This window comes from Salmo salar, chromosome ssa13 (genome assembly GCF_905237065.1).
Source record: "Salmo salar chromosome ssa13, Ssal_v3.1, whole genome shotgun sequence".
Lineage (NCBI taxonomy): Eukaryota > Metazoa > Chordata > Actinopteri > Salmoniformes > Salmonidae > Salmo > Salmo salar.
In genome coordinates, this window is record NC_059454.1 from 14,569,712 (window position 1) to 14,588,469 (window position 18,758).

At 40.1% G+C, this 18,758-nt stretch overlaps 2 protein-coding genes across 2 annotated transcripts; both read right to left on the reverse strand.

The window, feature by feature from the left end:
• Positions 1 to 829: 829 nt before the first annotated feature.
• On the reverse strand, positions 830 to 13,799 carry slc35a2 (solute carrier family 35 member 2). Its single transcript, XM_014134578.2, has 5 exons — positions 13,418 to 13,799; positions 10,955 to 11,137; positions 8,079 to 8,230; positions 7,112 to 7,818; positions 830 to 1,563 (listed from the first exon to the last, which is right to left on the reverse strand). Exons 1-5 carry the CDS (start codon positions 13,491 to 13,493, stop codon positions 1,536 to 1,538), a joined length of 1,146 nt encoding a protein of 381 aa, XP_013990053.1. The 5' UTR covers positions 13,494 to 13,799; the 3' UTR covers positions 830 to 1,535.
• Positions 13,800 to 14,754: 955 nt separating this feature from the next.
• pim2 (Pim-2 proto-oncogene, serine/threonine kinase) lies at positions 14,755 to 18,667 on the reverse strand. Its single transcript, NM_001139796.1, is given in 7 exon segments — positions 14,755 to 16,485; positions 16,613 to 16,789; positions 16,908 to 17,077; positions 17,223 to 17,443; positions 17,880 to 17,930; positions 18,075 to 18,175; positions 18,443 to 18,667. Coding segments are annotated over 7 exon segments (936 nt in total). The 5' UTR covers positions 18,504 to 18,667; the 3' UTR covers positions 14,755 to 16,330.
• Between the last annotated feature and the right edge of the window lie 91 nt (positions 18,668 to 18,758).

Sequence of the window (18,758 nt, forward strand, 5' to 3'; positions counted from 1 at the left end):
CCACCAATGCTCCTTATAGGACACATCACTGCACTCTATACTCCTCTGTAAACTGGTCATCTCTGTATACCTGTTGCAAGACACACTGGTTGATGCTTATTTATAAAACCCTCTTAGGCCTCACTCCCCCCTATCTGAGATATCTACTGCAGCCCTCATCCTCCACTGTAAACTGGTCATCTCTGTATACCTGTTGCAAGACACACTGGTTGATGCTTATTTATAAAACCCTCTTAGGCCTCACTCCCCCCATCTGAGATATCTACTGCAGCCCTCATCCTCCACATACAACACCCGTTCTGCCAGTCACATTCTATTAAAGGTCTTCAAAGCACCCGGGTCGCGCCTCTTTTCAGTTCACTGCAGCTAGTCACTGGAACAAGCAGCAAAAAAACACTCAAACCGGACAGTTTTATTTCCATCTCTTCATTCAAAGACTCAATCACGGACACTATTACTGACAGTTGTGGCTGCTTCGCGTTAAGTATTGTTGTCTCTACCTTGCCTTTTAGCTGTTGTCTGTGCCCAATAATGCTTGTACCATGTTTTGTGCTGCTGCCATGTTGTCATGTGTTGCTGCCTAAGGTCTTCCTTTATGTAGTGTTGTGGTGTCTCTTGTCGTGATGTGTCCTATATTTTTAATCCCAGCCCTCGTCCCCGCAGGAGGCCTTTTGCCTTTTGGTAGGCCGTCATTGTAAATAAGAATTTGTTCTTCACCGACTTACCTATTTAAATAAAAGGTTAAATAAAAATAAAAAACATTCAAAGCTGAGATATAAAAATATTCAGTAGAGGGCGCCAAATGATCATTGACTGTTTTCAACCCAAATAAAAGTCAACACATTTACATTTATTTAGCAGATGCTCTTATCCAGAGCAACTAACAGGAGTAATTAGAGCTAAGTGCCTTGCTCAAGGGCACATCGACAGATTCCCCCCTAATCGGCTACAGATTCAAACCTGCAACCTTTCGGTTACTGGCCCAGCCCTCTAAACCACTAGGCTACCTGCTGCCCTTACTTTCAACACATTTTCAGTTTTGCTTATCTGGGTGTTGAACAAACACATAAAAAAATATATATATATAGGCCGTGATAGATTTACATTAAAGGCTGATATTAGTGTTTCAATGCATCACACACACAACTAATAATTAAACACTATTCAACAATCTTATGGGGATTAAATAATACTTGTTATAAATGGGTAGATAGGGAGCAGAAAATGGAATATACATTTTTTAACAAAAACTCATGTTAATGTTATATAGATAAAAAGTAAGGCAACAGTGTAAGGAAATATTTTCTACAAAGGAAGTTTCAACTTCTGATCTGTTACATGTAAACTAAGCATGATTAAAATATGTAATTCTCTTCATACAATACCCATTCGCAACTGAGGCAAACATCTCCAACACATCTGCTAGTATAGGAATTTCAATTCAATTAATAGAAGGCATTTGTAATAATTTTCCTTTGAACATCACTTTGGCATGAGATGCAGGCATGGTATACCTTCAGACGTGAAGCACTTTCTTAGCATCCTTTTTCCTTTTCAGAGGCCCTAGGAACAGAGAGAAAATGGAACACAAAGCACCAGTCAGATATTGTTTTCAAGAAGAGATCTTTGTTCTGTCCTATGCAAATACTATAACAACCGTATAAAAAAAAAAAGACATGTTATTGTCTCACATGAACTAATGTGAAAATAAACATTCTCCCTGGGGAGAACTTAGAACCATACATCTTACAGCTCAGAAAATAGGGTAGTGAAATGCTCAATAAACACTGAATAGATATATATATATATATATATATATATACACACACACACACATACATACATACATACATACAGTGTGGGGAAAAAAGTATTTGATCCCCTGCTGATTTTGTACGTTTGCCCACTGACAAAGAAATGATCAGTCTATAATTTTAATGGTAGGTTTATTTGAACAGTGAGAGACAGAATAACAACAAAAAAATCCAGAAAAACACATGTCAAAAATGTTATAAATTGATTTGCATTTTAATGAGGGAAATAAGTATTTGACCCCCTCTCAATCAGAAAGATTTCTGGCTCCCAGGTGTCTTTTATACAGGTAACAAACTGAGATTTGGAGCACACACTTAAAGGGAGTGCTCCTAATCTCAGTTTGTTACCTGTATAACAGACACCTGTCCACAGAAGCAATCAATCAATCAGATTCCAAACTCTCCACCATGGCCAAGACCAAAGAGCTCTCCAAGGATGTCAGGGACAAGATTGTAAACCTACACAAGGCTGGAATGGGCTACAAGACCATCGCCAAGCAGCTTGGTGAGAAGGTGACAACAGTTGGTGCGATTATTCGCAAATGGACGAAACACAAAAGAACTGTCAATCTCCCTCGGCCTGGGGCTCCATGCAAGATCTCACCTCGTGGAGTTGCAATGATCATGAGAACGGTGAGGAATCAGCCCAGAACTACACAGGAGGACCTTGTCAATGATCTCAAGGCAGCTGGGACCATAGTCACTAAGAAAATAATTGGTAACACACTACGCCGTGAAGGACTGAAATCCTGCAGCGCCCGCAAGGTCGCCCTGCTCAAGAAAGCACATATACATGCCCGTCTGAAGTTTGCCAATGAACATCTGAATGATTCAGAGGACAACTGGGTGAAAGTGTTGTGGTCAGATAAGACCAAAATGGAGCTCTTTGGCATCAACTCAACTTGCTGTGTTTGGAGGAGGAGGAATGCTGCCTATGACCCCAAGAACATCCCCACCGTCAAACATGGAGGTGGAAACATTATGCTTTGGGGGTGTTTTTCTGCTAAGGGGACAGGACAACTTCACCACATCAAAGGGACGATGGACGAGGCCATGTACCGTCAAATCTTGGGTGAGAACCTCCTTACCTCAGCCAGGGCATTGAAAATGGGTCGTGGATGGGTATTCCAGCATGACAATGACCCAAAACACACGGCCAAGGCAACAAAGGAGTGGCTCAAGAAGAAGCACATTAAGGTCCTGGAGTGGCCTAGCCAGTCTCCAGACCTTAATCCCATAGAAAATCTGTGAAGGGAGCTGAAGGTTTGAGTTGCCAAAAATCAGCCTCGAAACCTTAATGACTTGGAGAAGATCTGCAAAGAGGAGTGGGACAAAATCCCTCCTGAGATGTGTGCAAACCTGGTGGCCAACTACAAGGAACATCTGACCTCTGTGATTGCCAACAAGGGTTTTGCCACCAAGTACCAAGTCATGTTTTGCAGAGGGGTCAAATACTTATTTCCCTAATTAAAATGCAAATCATTTTATAACATTTTTGACATGCGTTTTTCAGGATTTTTGTTGTTGTTATTCTGTCTCTCACTGTTCAAATAAACCTACCATTAAAATTATAGACTGATAATTTCTTTGTCAGTGGGCAAACGTACAAAATCAGCAGGGGATCAAATACTTTTTCACCTCACTATCTATATATCTATATATATATCTATATATATATACACACACACACGTGACATAACCATGGTAGAACTGACACAGTGGTGTGGGGAATGTTAAGATAGGGCAAGCCAAGGCACAGCTGGTTGATCAAATTATAAACATCGAAATATACAGTAACAGTCAAAAGTTTGGACACACCTACTCATTCCAGGGTTTTTCTTTATTCTTTATACATATGGAATCATGTAGTAACCAAAAAAAGTGTTAAACAAATCAAAATATATTTTATATTTGAGATTCTTCAAAGTAGCCACCCTTTTTCATTACAATTAACAGGTGTGCCTTGTTAAGTTAATTTGTTGAATTTCTTTCCTTAATGCGTTTGAGCCATTCAGTTGTGTTGTGACAAGGTAGGGGGGTATACAGAAGATAGCCCTATTTGGTAAAAGACCAAGTCCATATTATGGCAATAACAGCTCTAATAAGCAAAGAAACGACAGTCAATCATTACTTTAAGACATGGTCAGGAAATCAGGAACATTTCAAGAACTTTGAAAGTTTCTTCAAGTGCTGTCGCAAAAACCATCAAGCTCTATGATGAAACTGGCTCTCATGAGGATCGCCACAGGAAAGGAAGACCCAGAGTTACCTCTGCTGCAGAGGATAAGTTCATTAGTTACCAGCCTCAGAAATTGCAGCCCAAATAAATGCTTCACAGAGTTCAAGTAACAGACACATATCAACATCAACTGTTCAGAGGAGACTGCGTGAATCAGGCCTTCATGGTCGAATTGCTGCAAAGAAACCACTACTAAAAGGACACCAATAAGAAGAGACTTGCTTGGGCCAAGAAACACAAGCAATGGACATCAGACCGGTGGAAATCTGTCCTTTGGTCTGATGAGTCCAAATTGGAGATTTTTGGTTCCAACCGGCATGTCTTTGTGAGATGCAGAGTCGGTGAACGGATGATCTCTGCATGTATGGTTCCTAACGTGGAACATGGAGGTGGTGTGATAGTGCTTTGCTGGTGACTGTCTGTGATTTATTTAGAATTCAAGGCACACTTAACCAGCATGGCTACCACAGCATTCTGTAGTGATATGCCATCCCATCTGGTTTGCGCTTAGTGGGACTATCCTTTGATTTTCAACAGGACAATGACCCAAAACACACCTCCAGGCTGTGTAAGGGCTATTTTACCAAGAAGGAGAGTGATGGAGTGCTGCATCAGATGACCTGGCCTCCACAATCACCCGACTGCAACCCATTTGAGATGGTTTTGGATGAGTTGGACAGCAGAATGAAGGAAAAGCAGCCAACAAGTGCTCAGCATATGTGGGAACTCCTTCAAGACTGTTGGAAAAGCATTCTACATGAAGCTGGTTGAGTGTGTGCAAAACTGTCAAGGCAAAGGGTGGCTACTTAGAATCTAAAATATAAAATATTTTAATTTGTTTAACACTTTCTTGGTTACATTTGTAAAAAGTGCAAACTAACCATGATAACTATCTTTTTCTTCTTAAGTTCATTTCATATCGCACAGATATAAATGCAATCAACGCTGAACAGTGATGTGGGACAATAAGACACCAAGTGGAGGCCAGTGGCTCTGTATCAACATTGAAGGCAATGAACGCAGAAAAATACATCCCATACTCAACAGCTGCTAATAGTCTTTCTGAGGAGGAACCCAACGATAACCTCATACTGAGACCAGATACCTATTTAAGTTACCTAAGAAATAGTAACACGTAAGTGTCCAATAATTACTCCAGCATATGGTGGTCAGGTCATTTCTCATAGAGGCCAAAAGGCATGGGGATACTGTAGTAAAATGTTGATGACTAAATAAAGTTTTGCTTTTGTCTGAGAGTGTACAGAAATAGCTAAGTCATGAACATAGTCAAAAATTTCAGATAAATACTTTTCTTGATCTAAACTGTATCAATTAGTTTTTTTCCTGTTATTTCACACTGAAAAATGACCACAGACAAATTGTGAGGAATATCACCTCCCTTATGAATTCCATTTGTAAAGCATTTTCAAACTGCCTTTAAGTCTATCAATTCATTTGTTTGATTCCAATGATACTAACCTAGACTTAAGATAGAATTCCATATACAGGCCTACTTATTTATGCATTTTAAATTATATGAATGGGCTCTAGGTCAAAAGACTATGAGCAGCTGTATCTGAATTTCTAACCCACTCCAACAGCCCAAAAGTAAACAAAATCTAAATAAACCAATTCATGACACAAAGGATTTTAGCTGCCTAAAAATACAGTATTTGTTCTTGTCAGCTTGATGATTTTAAAGAAACCATTCTTGCAAAATCTAAGCAAGTATGTTCAATATTCTCTGGTAACAATGGGCTTTAACTCCGATTTAAAGAGCAAAGCTCCTTCATTTCATTTGATAATAAAGCAGACTTGAGCGTTAAAAAAAACAAACATAAAAAATAAAAATAAAAAACACCCACAACTAATGCTTTGCCATTTGATACTTGTCCAGTTTACTCTGTGTTTCGTGCTCAGGGACAAACACTTTCCACTTTGACAAAAAACATTAAAACATTCCATCTTTAAAAAAAGACATCTTAGAGAACAGTTTGTGTATAAATATGAGCATATTTCCACAAACCTGTCACAAGTATTCAAAGCAAACAATGAAATTATAAATGTGATATTATTTATACATTTTCAACTTTTGTCAACAAATGATATCATTACTGTACAAATGAAAGAGAAAAGGCACAGCATGACCATTAGCTCAGGTGATGCCCAAACTAGCCCTGCCCACCCTAAACTAGCCTCCCTTTTAGGCGCCGTTAGGATGGGATTAGATTAGTTGGGTCTACTTCAGAAATTAAAGTACACCTGAGGAGCTCAAAACGAGAGCAAACAGAAATAAATTAATTCCGGAACACCTCAAACTCCTTTTCAGTTTCTAGGTTTACAGACATTTATAAAGTGGCCATGCCAATTGGAAATCTTTCAACTATATTCCATTATAGTTCAGATGGACAACCATCTCTGCAGCACTCCACTAATCAGGCCGTTACGGTAGAATGGCCAGACACTCTGTCTAAAGAGTTGTATCCAAGTAACTAGGTTTCTTGAAGACCATAACTTCAATTAAAGAAACAACACAAAAGTTGCAGCTGTATTTTAAATCCTCTGGCATGTCATCTGGATATGTGTTAAGGCTTTCTTTTGATTAAAAATACATTGTTTAAGGCAAAGAGGGGTCTGTAGAGAACTAAGTATTGAAAGCAAAGATATTCCCAGAGGCATGATTAACATGAACAGAATATCACAAGTTTTCATACTTCACCCCTCTTGTGCTTTCAAAAGTATTGAAACTTAGCAGACTACTGCACGAAAATGGAGTTAAAATCTCTGGCTACCCATTCCATTATAGGCAGAATAAACTGATGGATAGTCTGAGGAAAAACAACCTTGGGCTATCTACAGAACTAAAATACAGAGATGCCGTACCCCTTCCGTTTGTATCAAAAAAAAATCTATTGATATGAAATTCCCAAATGAAATATAAATAGCAGAAAGATGGAAGGGAAAGTTTGTTTTAGTCCAGATGGAAAAATAATGAGATTTGAAAGGAAGAAGAGAAGGACAGACAGGATTGCAGATCACTCATTTCACCAGGACTGACTTTGGGAGGAAAGCTTCCGTCTCCGAGTCTCCAGCGCCGTCGGCCAGACTGTGGCTGGAAGAGGAGAGGGTAGCAGTAGACGGGGAGGGAGCAGCTGCTTTGGGCAGACTATACATATAGACGGCTCCAATGACCAGACCAGCACCCAGAGTGAAGAGGAGGTCCACGTGGAACCCAAAGAGGTAGACAGAGACTACAGTGGAGACGATGATGGAAAAGGAAGTGGCAAACCCCTTCAGGATGTTGTCTGCGTACTTCACTACCACCGCCACCAGTAAACCCCCAAAAGCCTGGTTAAAGATGACGCCCCACACCATGGGTGTGTACCCAAACAGGAAGCCCTTCTCTGCAATGGCAAGGCCATCGTTCCACCACATCCCCAACAGGCCTAATAGAGTGCCAAATATGCCCAGCTGGATGTTCCTCATCCACACAGAGGCTGAGCTGCCCTTAAGGATTTTCTCAAAGTACACTCCAGCAAAGCCAGAGGAGAGGCAGGACACTATCACTGCCACCAGTCCTTTGGCATAGTTCTGGCTCGGTCCAGTGACTGTAGTCTCCTTCCGTTTTCCTTCCTGCTCCAGTTGTACGATAGCAACCCCAGCAAACAGCAGGAGCAGGGACAGCCACTGAATCCGTGATAGGCTCTTCCGCAGCATCAGCACAGAGAAAAGGGCTGTGGTCAGAATTTTCAGCTGGTAGGTCACCTGGAGAAATAACCACAACATTCATTAAACCAAACAGCATTTACCAACATACATTTTGCATATTGCAGACTAAAATATATATATATTTTTAAATGGCGTACAGAAGGGTATGGGAAACAAAAAAATTGCATTATAGGCTATTGTGGGGTACTCAAGGGGTTTATGCTTGTGGTAAAGTGATTTGCTATGAGATATCATAAACAAGGATGTGACGCTAGAAGAAACACATCATCCCATTACCGGCAGCCAGAGCAACTAACCTGGAAAGTAGCTGCTGGTAAATTGGAGATAGCCACATACTGGAGGTTGTTCTGCAAGGTATAGATGAGGGCTGGGACAGCCAGTTTAAGCGTGTCCTTGTATTGGATGACAATGGAGTTGTACTGCAATACAATAAACTCCTTCAGGTTTCCTGGGAGAGGGAGAGAGTGGGTTGATTGTAAGAGACAGGTGAAAAATGCAGACCACCACATTTACCTTTTGCAGGTAGGTCATGTGTATTGACAACACAAATTAGCCAAGTATTGAACTTTAAAAACAATGCCAAAATGTTTCTGCAGTAAACACAATGTAAATGGAAATATTTAAGATGAATAAAGTTCATATTCAGTTAAGAGTAATTAACACAATGCTTCCAGTGCTATATTCATTTGTGTACTGGTTGATGGTCAGTAGCAGAATTTTTACTGAATGTTATGGGTTATGTCGTTTGATAGTGATTGATGTCAGGGCTACTGAAGGCACAAGGACCCAGGACACACTGGTTATTATTGTATTGATGACATTATGAACACCGATTCTGTAGCAGCTGGCAAAGTCACTGTCTTTTGTTTTGACTTCGTACAAGATTCTCAGGCTGATGTTTGGAGAATTTAAAAAAACTTTATTTAACTAGGCAAGTCAGTTAAGAACAAATTCTTATTTTCAATGACGGCCTAGGAACAGTGGGTTAACTGCCTTGTTCAGGGGCAGAACGACAGATTTGTATGTTGTCAGCTCGGGGATTTGAAATTGCAACCTTTCGGTTACTAGTCCAACGCTCTAACCACTAGGCTACCCTGCCGCCCCGTACATTGGGTACGGTCTGATTAGAATATTAAGGGCCTGTCTCCAATACATGTTCTTTGCTTCTGCTCTGGAGGTGTTCTCCCTGAATTCTTGTAAAACATTTCTGTTTGATATTATCAACAACTGCGCTCCTTGGTTCAAACGAAAATCCCCATTACACACATTAACCCAGTCTACCATTCTACTAAGCTATATGGAATGTTTAATACAGGTCAAACAAAGGATCATTTTGCTATTTCATTTAGAATTTTAAGACCCCTTGAAGTAAAAAAATAAAAAGTTACTAAGTACTTTGTTGAAGCACCTTTGGCAGCGATTACAGCCTCGAGTCTTCTTGGGTATGATGCTACAAGCTTGACACACCTGTATTTGGGGAGTTTCTTCCATTCTCTGCAGATCCTCTCAAGCCCTGTCAGGTTGGATGGGGAGCATCGCTGCACAACTATTTTCCGGTCTCTCCAAAGATGTTCGATCGGGTTCAATTCCGGGCTTTAGCTAGGCCAGTCAAGGACATTCAGAGACTTGTCCCGAAGGCACTCCTGCATTGTCTTAGCTGTGTGCTTAGGGTCATTGTCCTGTTGGAAGGTGAACCTTTGCCACAGTCTGAGGTCCTGAGTGCTCTGGAGCAGGTATTCAACAAGGATCTCTCCTTTTCTCCGTTTATATTTCTCTCAATCCTGACTAGTCTCATAGTCCCTGCCGCAAAAAAATAAAAAATACAGCATGATGCTGCCACCACCATGCTTCACCGTAGGGATGGTGCCAGGTTTCCTCAAGATGTGACACTTGGTATTCAGGCCAAAGAGTTCAATCTTGGTTTCATCAGACCAGAGAATCTTGTTTCTCATGATCTGAGCTCTTTAGTTGCCTTTTGGCAAACTCAAAGCGGGATGTCACGTGCCTTTTAATGAGGAGTGGCTTTCGTCTCGCCACTCCACCATAAACACCTGATTGGTGGAGTACTGCAGAGATGGATACGCATCTGGAATGTTCTCCCATCTCCACAGAGAAGTCTTTAGCTCTGTCAGACTGACCATCTGGTCCTTGGTCACCTCACTGACCAAGGCCCTTCTCTCCCGATTGCTCAGTTTGGCCAGGCAGCCAGCTCTAGGAAGAATCTTGGTGGTTCCAAACTTCTTCCATTTAAGAATGAGGGAGGACACTGTGTTCTTGGGGACCTTCAATGCTACAGAAATTTTTTGTACCCTTCCCCAAATCTGTGACTCGACACAATCCTGTCTAAGCTCTACGGACAATTCCTTTAACCTCATGGCTTAGTTTTTGCTCTGACGTGCACTATCAACTGTGGGACATTTCCAAATCATTCCCAATCAATTAAATGTACCATAGGTGGACTCTAATCAAGTTGTAGAAATATGATAAATGGAAACAAGATTCACCTTAGCTCAATTTCAAGTCTCATAGCAAAGGGACTTGTAATAAGGTATCTTTTTTAATTTTTAATACATTTGCAAAAATGTTTAAAAAACAGTTTTTGCTTTGTCATTATAGGGTATTGTGTGTAGATTCTTTTTTAATCCATGTTAGAATAAGGCTGTAAAATAACAAAATGTGGAAAAAGGGAAGGGGTCCGAATACTTTCTGAATGCACTGCACATGCTCGCGAGTCTCACCTTTACCCAGAGGCATCATATTAGTTTTGTAGCCCAAACGCTTCAGGCAGAAGTTGGCAGATCGGCTGTACCAACTGCAGATAAGTCTCAAGACGCTTGTGGGGGTCATAGAGCAAAACAGAGAACACCCTTGTGTTCGTGAGAGTCTCATCTTTTCACCATAGTTTGTAGGCCAAACTGTTCAGACGCTACAGACAATTTTGTGAGAATACCGATTTTTGGGATGTCTCATGGTCTGACAAACACCGCTCCTGCTCTGCCAGCAGATGCGGAAGTGTGACAGACGGATTCAGGGGACTGAGATGCATCCAATGCAAAAAAACATCTAGAGCTTAAACGGACAGATTTTTATTGGGGATTTTGTATTATGCTATTTCCGTACAGGCGCAGACATCGACCTTAGGGGGTTTCAATATTCAATCATTGAGGCTTACCTTTTCTCTGGAATAAAATGATGAGAAGGCAGGTAAGTACTTTGAGCACCTCTGCCATAACCACTGCAGAGGTGGTGAAGAAACGATCACCGGGCAGCGTACGGACATAGCGAATGCTGAGGATGAGAGAGGCATTCTGGACAACAAGGATGGCCAAACTGATGTATTTCAGCTTTCTGTTCACTGTAGTAAGAAGACAACATCAGATGACATCATTAGACCCACTTTGCATGCATAGCTGAAAATCCAAGCCAGTTGAACCAGATGAAAATCTATTCTCACAAGACATAGGCAGAGCATAGCTTTGGGACAAAAAGTTTCCTGTCAACAAAACCATATGTATAATCTCTAAGAATTTTACTTATCAGACAAAGTGAATTTGTTCCTAGCTATCAAATAAACATCTGAATCCAACTTCTGTCCAAACTGCACCATATTCCTGCTGTGTAAACAGTGGTAGATTGTATGGTAGGAAGTCTCACGTGGTCTAATAGCAGCCCGCTGTCTAACTCGGCAGGAATATGGTGCGGTTAGGACAAAAATTGGATTGTGACGTTTATTTGATAGCAAGGGATAAGAACGTTGCCAGCCAATATGGCTACGACTGGGTCGCGTCCATAGATGCAGAACAAAAAGACTGAACGATTGGGTCGCGTCCATAGATACAGAACAAAAAGACTGAACGACTGGGTCACATCTTTGGCAACCGAACTGATAGAACAAACGACCAGGCGGCTTGGGTTGCAACCCTAGATGTGTAGGGACTATAACTTGTGGAAGGAAGATATTAATCTAAATAACATTTATGAAAATATGTCAATCATTATTTGAATATGCTGTATAAAAGTGATAATGCCCTCGAAGCCGGTGTTTGGAGGATATATTGGTACGGTCTGCCATCTCAGGCCTAACAACACCCGTGCTCCAAACAACGGCTTCTCAGGCATTATCACTTAAAAAAAACATCTAACATCATGGCTATAATTTAACACATTTGCTCTAGAAATGTGTTCAACGTGCACTGAAGTAGCTAGCTGGCATGTTTAGAGATAGCTATAGTTGTTGCCTTGGTAACCAAACAAAATGACTTGCTAGTTTAGCTAACCAAAACATCCGTCCTAGCATGCTATTATGAACATTGAATTCAACAATGCCAATAATGTTTTCAATTGGACTTTTATACTTTCAAAAGCAAACAGAACATATAATAAACTACTGTGCTGATATATACCCTGCATTATTTAAGCTATAAGGCCCGGGGGGGTGTGGTATACGGCCAATATACCACGGCTAATGGCTGTTCTTATGCACAACGCGGAGTGCCTGGATACAGCCCTTAGCCGTGGTATATTGGCCATATACCACAAACCCCTAAGATGGCTTATTGCTATTATAAACTAGTTACCAACGTAATTAGAGCAATAAAAATAAATGTTTTGTCATACACGTTGGTATAAGGTCTGATAAACCACGGCTGTCAGCCAATCAGCATTCAGGGCTCGAACCACCCAGTTTATAATTATTATCTGCCTACTATATGATAAAAGGACTACTCTTTTCACATTTTCCTTCTAGTTGTCTGACTTGTTTGGTTGGTTCATATTAGTTACATTAAGGCGCAGTTATTTCAAACAGGTGTGGGGAGTTTCTGACCCCACCCTCACCTGGCTGTAAAGAAAGAGAAAGAAAAGTTCCACATCACCAAAGTTACAACACACACACAGGACTCAATGGATGAAAGAGGCTATAGCTAACGTTTTGAATGCAACTTTCAGAGTCTCACACACACACACACACACAAACAAACAATATATATATATATATATATATATATATATGTATATGTGTGTATATATATATGTGTGTATATATATATATATATATATATATATATATATATATATATATATATGTATATATATATATATGTGTATATATATATATATATATATATATATATATATATATATATATATATATATATATATATATGTGTGTGTGTGTATATATAATGTGTGTGTGTGAGACTCTGAAAGTTGCATTCAAAACGTTAGCTATAGCCTCTTTCATCCATTGAGTCCTGTGTGTGTGTTGTAACTTTGGTGATGTGGAACTTTTCTTTCTCTTTCTTTACAGCCAGGTGAGGGTGGGGTCAGAAACTCCCGACACCTGTTTGAAATAATACACACACACACACACATACATATATATATATATATATATATATATATATATATACGTTGAATAACAGGCCATATCCTCTGCCTGGATACTTTATTAATGAACTAGGTAGCTATTTTAAATTAGTTAGATACGAGCCACCGGATACACTGACTGACACTGCTGTAGCTGTATAGTTAGCTAACTAACGTTAGCTAAATGAGCTAACACGGCTAGCAAATCAACACAGTGCAGTCAGCTAAACATCATGCTAACTAGCAGCTGATCAAAATATAGTTGTACCTTCACTCTGTCTAGGAGAAGCCGTCTTCTCCTCTCCGACTCCTGTCCCTTGGCCGTTGTTGTTGCCCCCTGCCATGTTGGCATTGACGTTATGTGAACTGGAATGTGTTGTCACCTAGCCAGCGAGCAAATTCTTTGACTTTCACCGAACGTTAGCTAATTTAGCACTGGTAGCTAGCTTGCATCCAATTGCTATTGCAGCCCCTATCACACGTCAACTGACAACGAGTGCTAGGATTCCCAACCCCACTAGCTGAGCCATTCCACGTTACGATTAAAACACTGATGTTTTGTTTTTCGTTTTTACTTCACAATCATTTCCTTGTTCACTGGCACATTCACAAAACCCCCAGAGCTTCCAGTACAGATGATCCTATTGGTTGTTGGGTGAGGGGCAGCCTCTCCGTCGTTCGGTGGAATTGATAGGACCAATGGAATGGTCTAAAATGTGCAAACACCGTCCAACCCCGGCGATGCAAACAAAACGAACTCGCCAATTAACCGCCATTACTGTCCTCATCTTCTGCAGACCAGAAACACGACTACTGTATTTCAACGTTAGCCTAAAGTGATTACGCCAGACTCAAATTATAGGCTACGGCAGCATTGCACTGGAGCTGATGAGAGAAACCAATGCTGAATAGGGTTGATCATTGTACAACCAGGACAGACTGGGATCTTAAAATGTATCCGCTAATGGACCCATACCAATTTATTCGATCCTCAAGCTTCTTAAATATCCCAAAAGTGTCAACCAACAGTCACATAACCCTGGTACGAGCCCAGGTTGGGGCGAAGAGAGGGACGGAACCTACACGGTTACACTTGCCCACAGGGTGAGGTACTAAACCATTCTGCCCTGTGGTTGCCTTGCCCTTTACAAAAAAAGATTGCAGTCACAGTGCAGTTTAACTGCAGTATGATCCCATAGTTTTTTTACTGCTGTAATTTTGCATTGTAACTGCAGTTACAGAGCAGTATAACTGCAGTATGATCCCACAGTTTTATATAATGCAGTAGTTTTGTAGTGTAACTGCAGTTACAGTGCATTATTCTGCAATAACTGTGTCCAAAATACCATAGTCGACTGCCATTACTGCAATTTTCGAAACTTAATCTTTTTTTTGTCAGGGACACCCCATTGCCTATTTATGAGTGCTGTTGACATTCGTTTTGATATAACAACTCAGTGATGGTTCAAACTTCCTACTGCTATCAAGCCCTTTAAATGGAGGCCTATCCTTCCTATATGTGTTTGACTGATCACAAAGGCACTCTAGATGAGTGAAGTCTAATCTTGTGAAATCATGATTAATGAAAACCAAACAGTACAGAGAAACATTGACAGCCTTTATGTACACTTAAGAATCAAGAATTTGACAGAATGTGTCTCCTGAAATTCTCATTTAATGTAAAGAGATTTGTGACAACTGGCAGTGTATAAAACAATACATAAGTATTTACAACAAATATAACTACCCTACCTCAGCTCATTGACTATGATTATGTCGATGATAGTTTTAAACAATCAAGCGGAATTATGTTCTTTTTATCCCATTTTCATGACAAGATTTCAATGTATTAACTCTTCCATTGGGTAAATTGAGTCATGAATGTTTTTGGAATGAGAAAATGTTGGTCGTTACAGTCCCATCATTAAGGTAGGATTTAGATTAAGGCATACGATGAACTCTCATCAACATTTAAACAACATATATACATACATACAATTGGTCTTGTGGGTTCCACTTGCAACAATAGAACAAAAGTAAATAAATAACACAAAAGTAAATCACCCAGTTTTGAACGTTGTCTATTGTCTTGAACAACAGTCACTGGTTAAAACACTGAGGCATTTACTTCAGGTAAACCTTCAAACCCCACAGAAAACAAGAACATATGTCCTAGGAAGGAAAATGGAAGCACAGATTTGAACTTCCCTCCGAGATAAAGTACGTGAAAGATCATCCAGTTTAGTTTCTGGTTTGGACACATTCTTGGATGATTCATTGCTGTGGTGTTGACAAAACCCTTGGAGGCCTGCCCATCACAAAAAATTACACAGACATTCTAAAGGTGAATCCTGAAGGATAGTATTACATCCTGGATAGTATTTGACATTCTAAATGTGTTAAAGTTCCAAAATAATATACAAATATTATTTTGCAGAGAAAACAGTGTCAATGTCCCATTCACAAGACTACTCAGCTCCAGCAAACAAGTCCATTGTATGAGGCGTATGAGTCTGACTTGCGTGTCCATAGAGATGTTGCCTTGCCTGTGTCACTACCAAACCATCAGGACAAAGTCCATGGAAAATTTAAGATATCCATAGTGCTCCGGATTACTGTTGTTTTGTAGTCCTCTATTCCTCTTGAAACAAGGTAACTTAACAAGATAACCTGTAAAACCAGGTCTTCACATGGAAAAGTATGTGATCTCAACCAAATCACATTAAATAATAGAATCAAATGGTATCAGAAACTTCGACATGCCTCCAGTATAACTGATGTAAACAGAAAGTCCAACCCTAAAGATAAATAAATAGTAATTGAAATAAATACCGATAAATGATTTAAAAATAATAATAAAGCATACATATCTCTTCCCAATATAGTCTATACTACTATGGAATGTGCCATTTTGTAACACTTAAGAAGATAATTTAGATATAGTTTGCCTTGGCTCAAGATAAGTGTGTGATACATTTCTTTGTACTAAGGTAGTACATTAGTGCAGTATTTTTTGTATAATACTTGTCAAATTAAAATAAAATAGTATAGCAACACCACAAAATTATAAATAAATAGCTTTCCATAGGGGGACTTGATAAGTTATGCACAGTGAATATAAGATAAGTGTGATCTTAAAAGGCATCTGAAGTTTCTTTAGCCACCCAATAATATCCAGGAATCATAGGCTTGACTGGCTTGGCAAAGAGTTGTGATCCCCATGCAAGTCTCCACTGTCATTAGATGACTCCATCCAGGGATGGAGTAAAATCTCTTCTAAGCTTGGCCGATCCTCTGGTCTGTAGGCAAGGCACCAACGAACCAAAGACTGGCACTCTGGGGAGAAGAGGAAGACGATTTTCAGTCATGATGAATTGTATTTAGAAATTAAATCCAGAATTTGTTCTGTCATTGCCCTAGAAATGTAGTAAGATAGTAAGAATAGGCCTATGTAGTAATGTACCTTTTGAAATGCGTTTGGTGAAACTTGGTGTGGCCTGCACAATGTCTCTGTCCCTCTCGAAGGGGATGTCCCCGCAAACCATGTCGAAGAGAAGCACTCCAAGTGACCAGACAGTCAGGGACCGGGCATGGTAGTGTTGATGTTGGATCCACTCAGGAGGACTGTACACTCTGGTGCCTAGTGAGAGAAAGGGATGGTTAAATTACTAACAAACAAAAAAATAAGCGGCATCAATACTTCTAAAATAAGTTTAGAAGGGTACATATGGATATCATAAGTAGTGTTTTTTACTCACCCTCAAATTCTGTGTAAGCAGTGTCTTTGAGCAGAGCACCGGAGCCAAAGTCAATGATCTTAACATCTCCTGTCCGAGTGTCGACTAAAATGTTCTCATCTTTCACATCCCTATGCACGATCCCCTGTGCTTGACAGAACCGCAGCGCTTCCACTATCTGGAGCATGAACCTGGAAAAAGAAGCCTTAATTAGAATATCATATAAAATCACATTAATGAGCACAGAAAACCCAGCAGCCTCCCAAACATGGAAACAGAGTGGAGATGTTCAACCTGTGAGTGAAATAGGTCTACTGACTTGAAACAGTCATATACCTTTGTGCAAGTGGCTCATCCAGGGCTCCCCGCTCTGTGATGAAGTCAAAGAGGTCCTGACTGGGTTGTGGTCTTTCGAACACGATGAGGAATCCCTGTCCTGGCACCTCAAACCAGTCCAGCATCCTGATCACCCCATGGTGCCAGGGTCCTGCCCCTGCACCACCCCCCAGCTGTAAGAGCAGGGCTATCTCCATGGGTACCAGGTTGGGTCCATCTGGCTGTTGGCAGAGAGAGAGAGAGGGTTAGTATTATTATGAGTAGGTCAGCGTCAATATACTTGTTCCTAAAACACATGAGAATAAAAATAGTATTTTTTACATATTACTTTTTTTGTTGGTCCAGACAGGGGAAATACTGATACTAAGTTCCTAAAAAAATATATATATATATATATATATATACATACACACACACTTGAGGAAAAACCCGACCACGTAATTTCCACAAAATTACAACTACGTCACGGTTATGAAAAAACAACATGTGGGTTCTCTTCGATTTCCAGCAGAGGGCACGAAATATCCGTTTTTTATTTCCACACATGACGAGACTGTCAGGTGTACAAGAATGGTAACCACAAAAAAATACAATTGGCAGAAGCCCCAACAAGACAAACGCACATCTTAAATCATATAAAGTTTTTTTTTCTCTTACCAATCGCGCCCATTGCTGCACTCTGTCACTTGAAACTTGCTTAATTGCCACCTAAGGATAAATAAACAAGTGTTCATATCCATTTTTTAAAGTTGGTTTAAAAACACGTTTTGTATTTTTGTTATTGTCATTAATTGACTATTTTCTCGTCACTTGAAAGAAAAAAAATGTAATACAATATTTTGCTGTAAGTACCTGCAGACCATCTGAGATGCGTTGACCAGCAAAGACGGAGCCAAATCCACCACTTCCAAGAAGCGCACCGAATTGGTAATGCTTCTCAAAGGACTCTTTACCTGTGGTGTCAAATAACATACATCAAAACATAATCAAAGCTGTAATGAATTGTAATGTAGGGTAGGCTATGTAAGAAACTGTCTCTGTCCACTACATTGTGTCATTACTGGGTATGTGTCTTGCTTGTTGTGAAAGCAAATATCTGTACTGGCTATACGTCCTGTCTTGATCAACCGTGATATTCCAGTCAAACGTGAACCATACATTAATGACACATAATAAGCCATTAAATGAAAAACATGGCACTGGCACCTCCAAATTCTTACCGCTTTTTCCTTTGACATCCTCCTGATCCAATTGCAGCTCAACACTACGTTTGTCCAACATTTTTATCAATTGAATGTATCCGAAGTAAAAACAGTTGTGCAAATTTAGTTCAAGGTTATGTCCATTTCGAATTTAATCCGTGAAGAATCTTCAGTTTTCAAAATATCCAACACAGAGCAAGTTGCTGTAGACAGATGCGCTTCCCAGAAAGACCGATTTGCACAACAAACTGACACGTCTGGCCAAAGAAAGTTTGTTGCTGTTTTTAAGGTTAAAGTGGTGAACACGCCTACACGAAGCACCTGTCCAATCACC

Coding starts and splice junctions, on each gene's coding strand:
- slc35a2 (XM_014134578.2), bottom strand. CDS start 13,493: ATGGCAGGGGGCAACAACAACGGCCAAGGGACAGGAGTCGGAGAGGAG. Junction 8,231..10,954: donor CATTTTATTCCAGAGAAAAG/GTAAGCCTCAAT, acceptor TCCCTCTCCCAG/GAAACCTGAAGGAGTTTATT. Junction 1,564..7,111: donor ACGGAAGCTTTCCTCCCAAA/GTCAGTCCTGGT, acceptor CTCTGTTCCTAG/GGCCTCTGAAAAGGAAAAAG.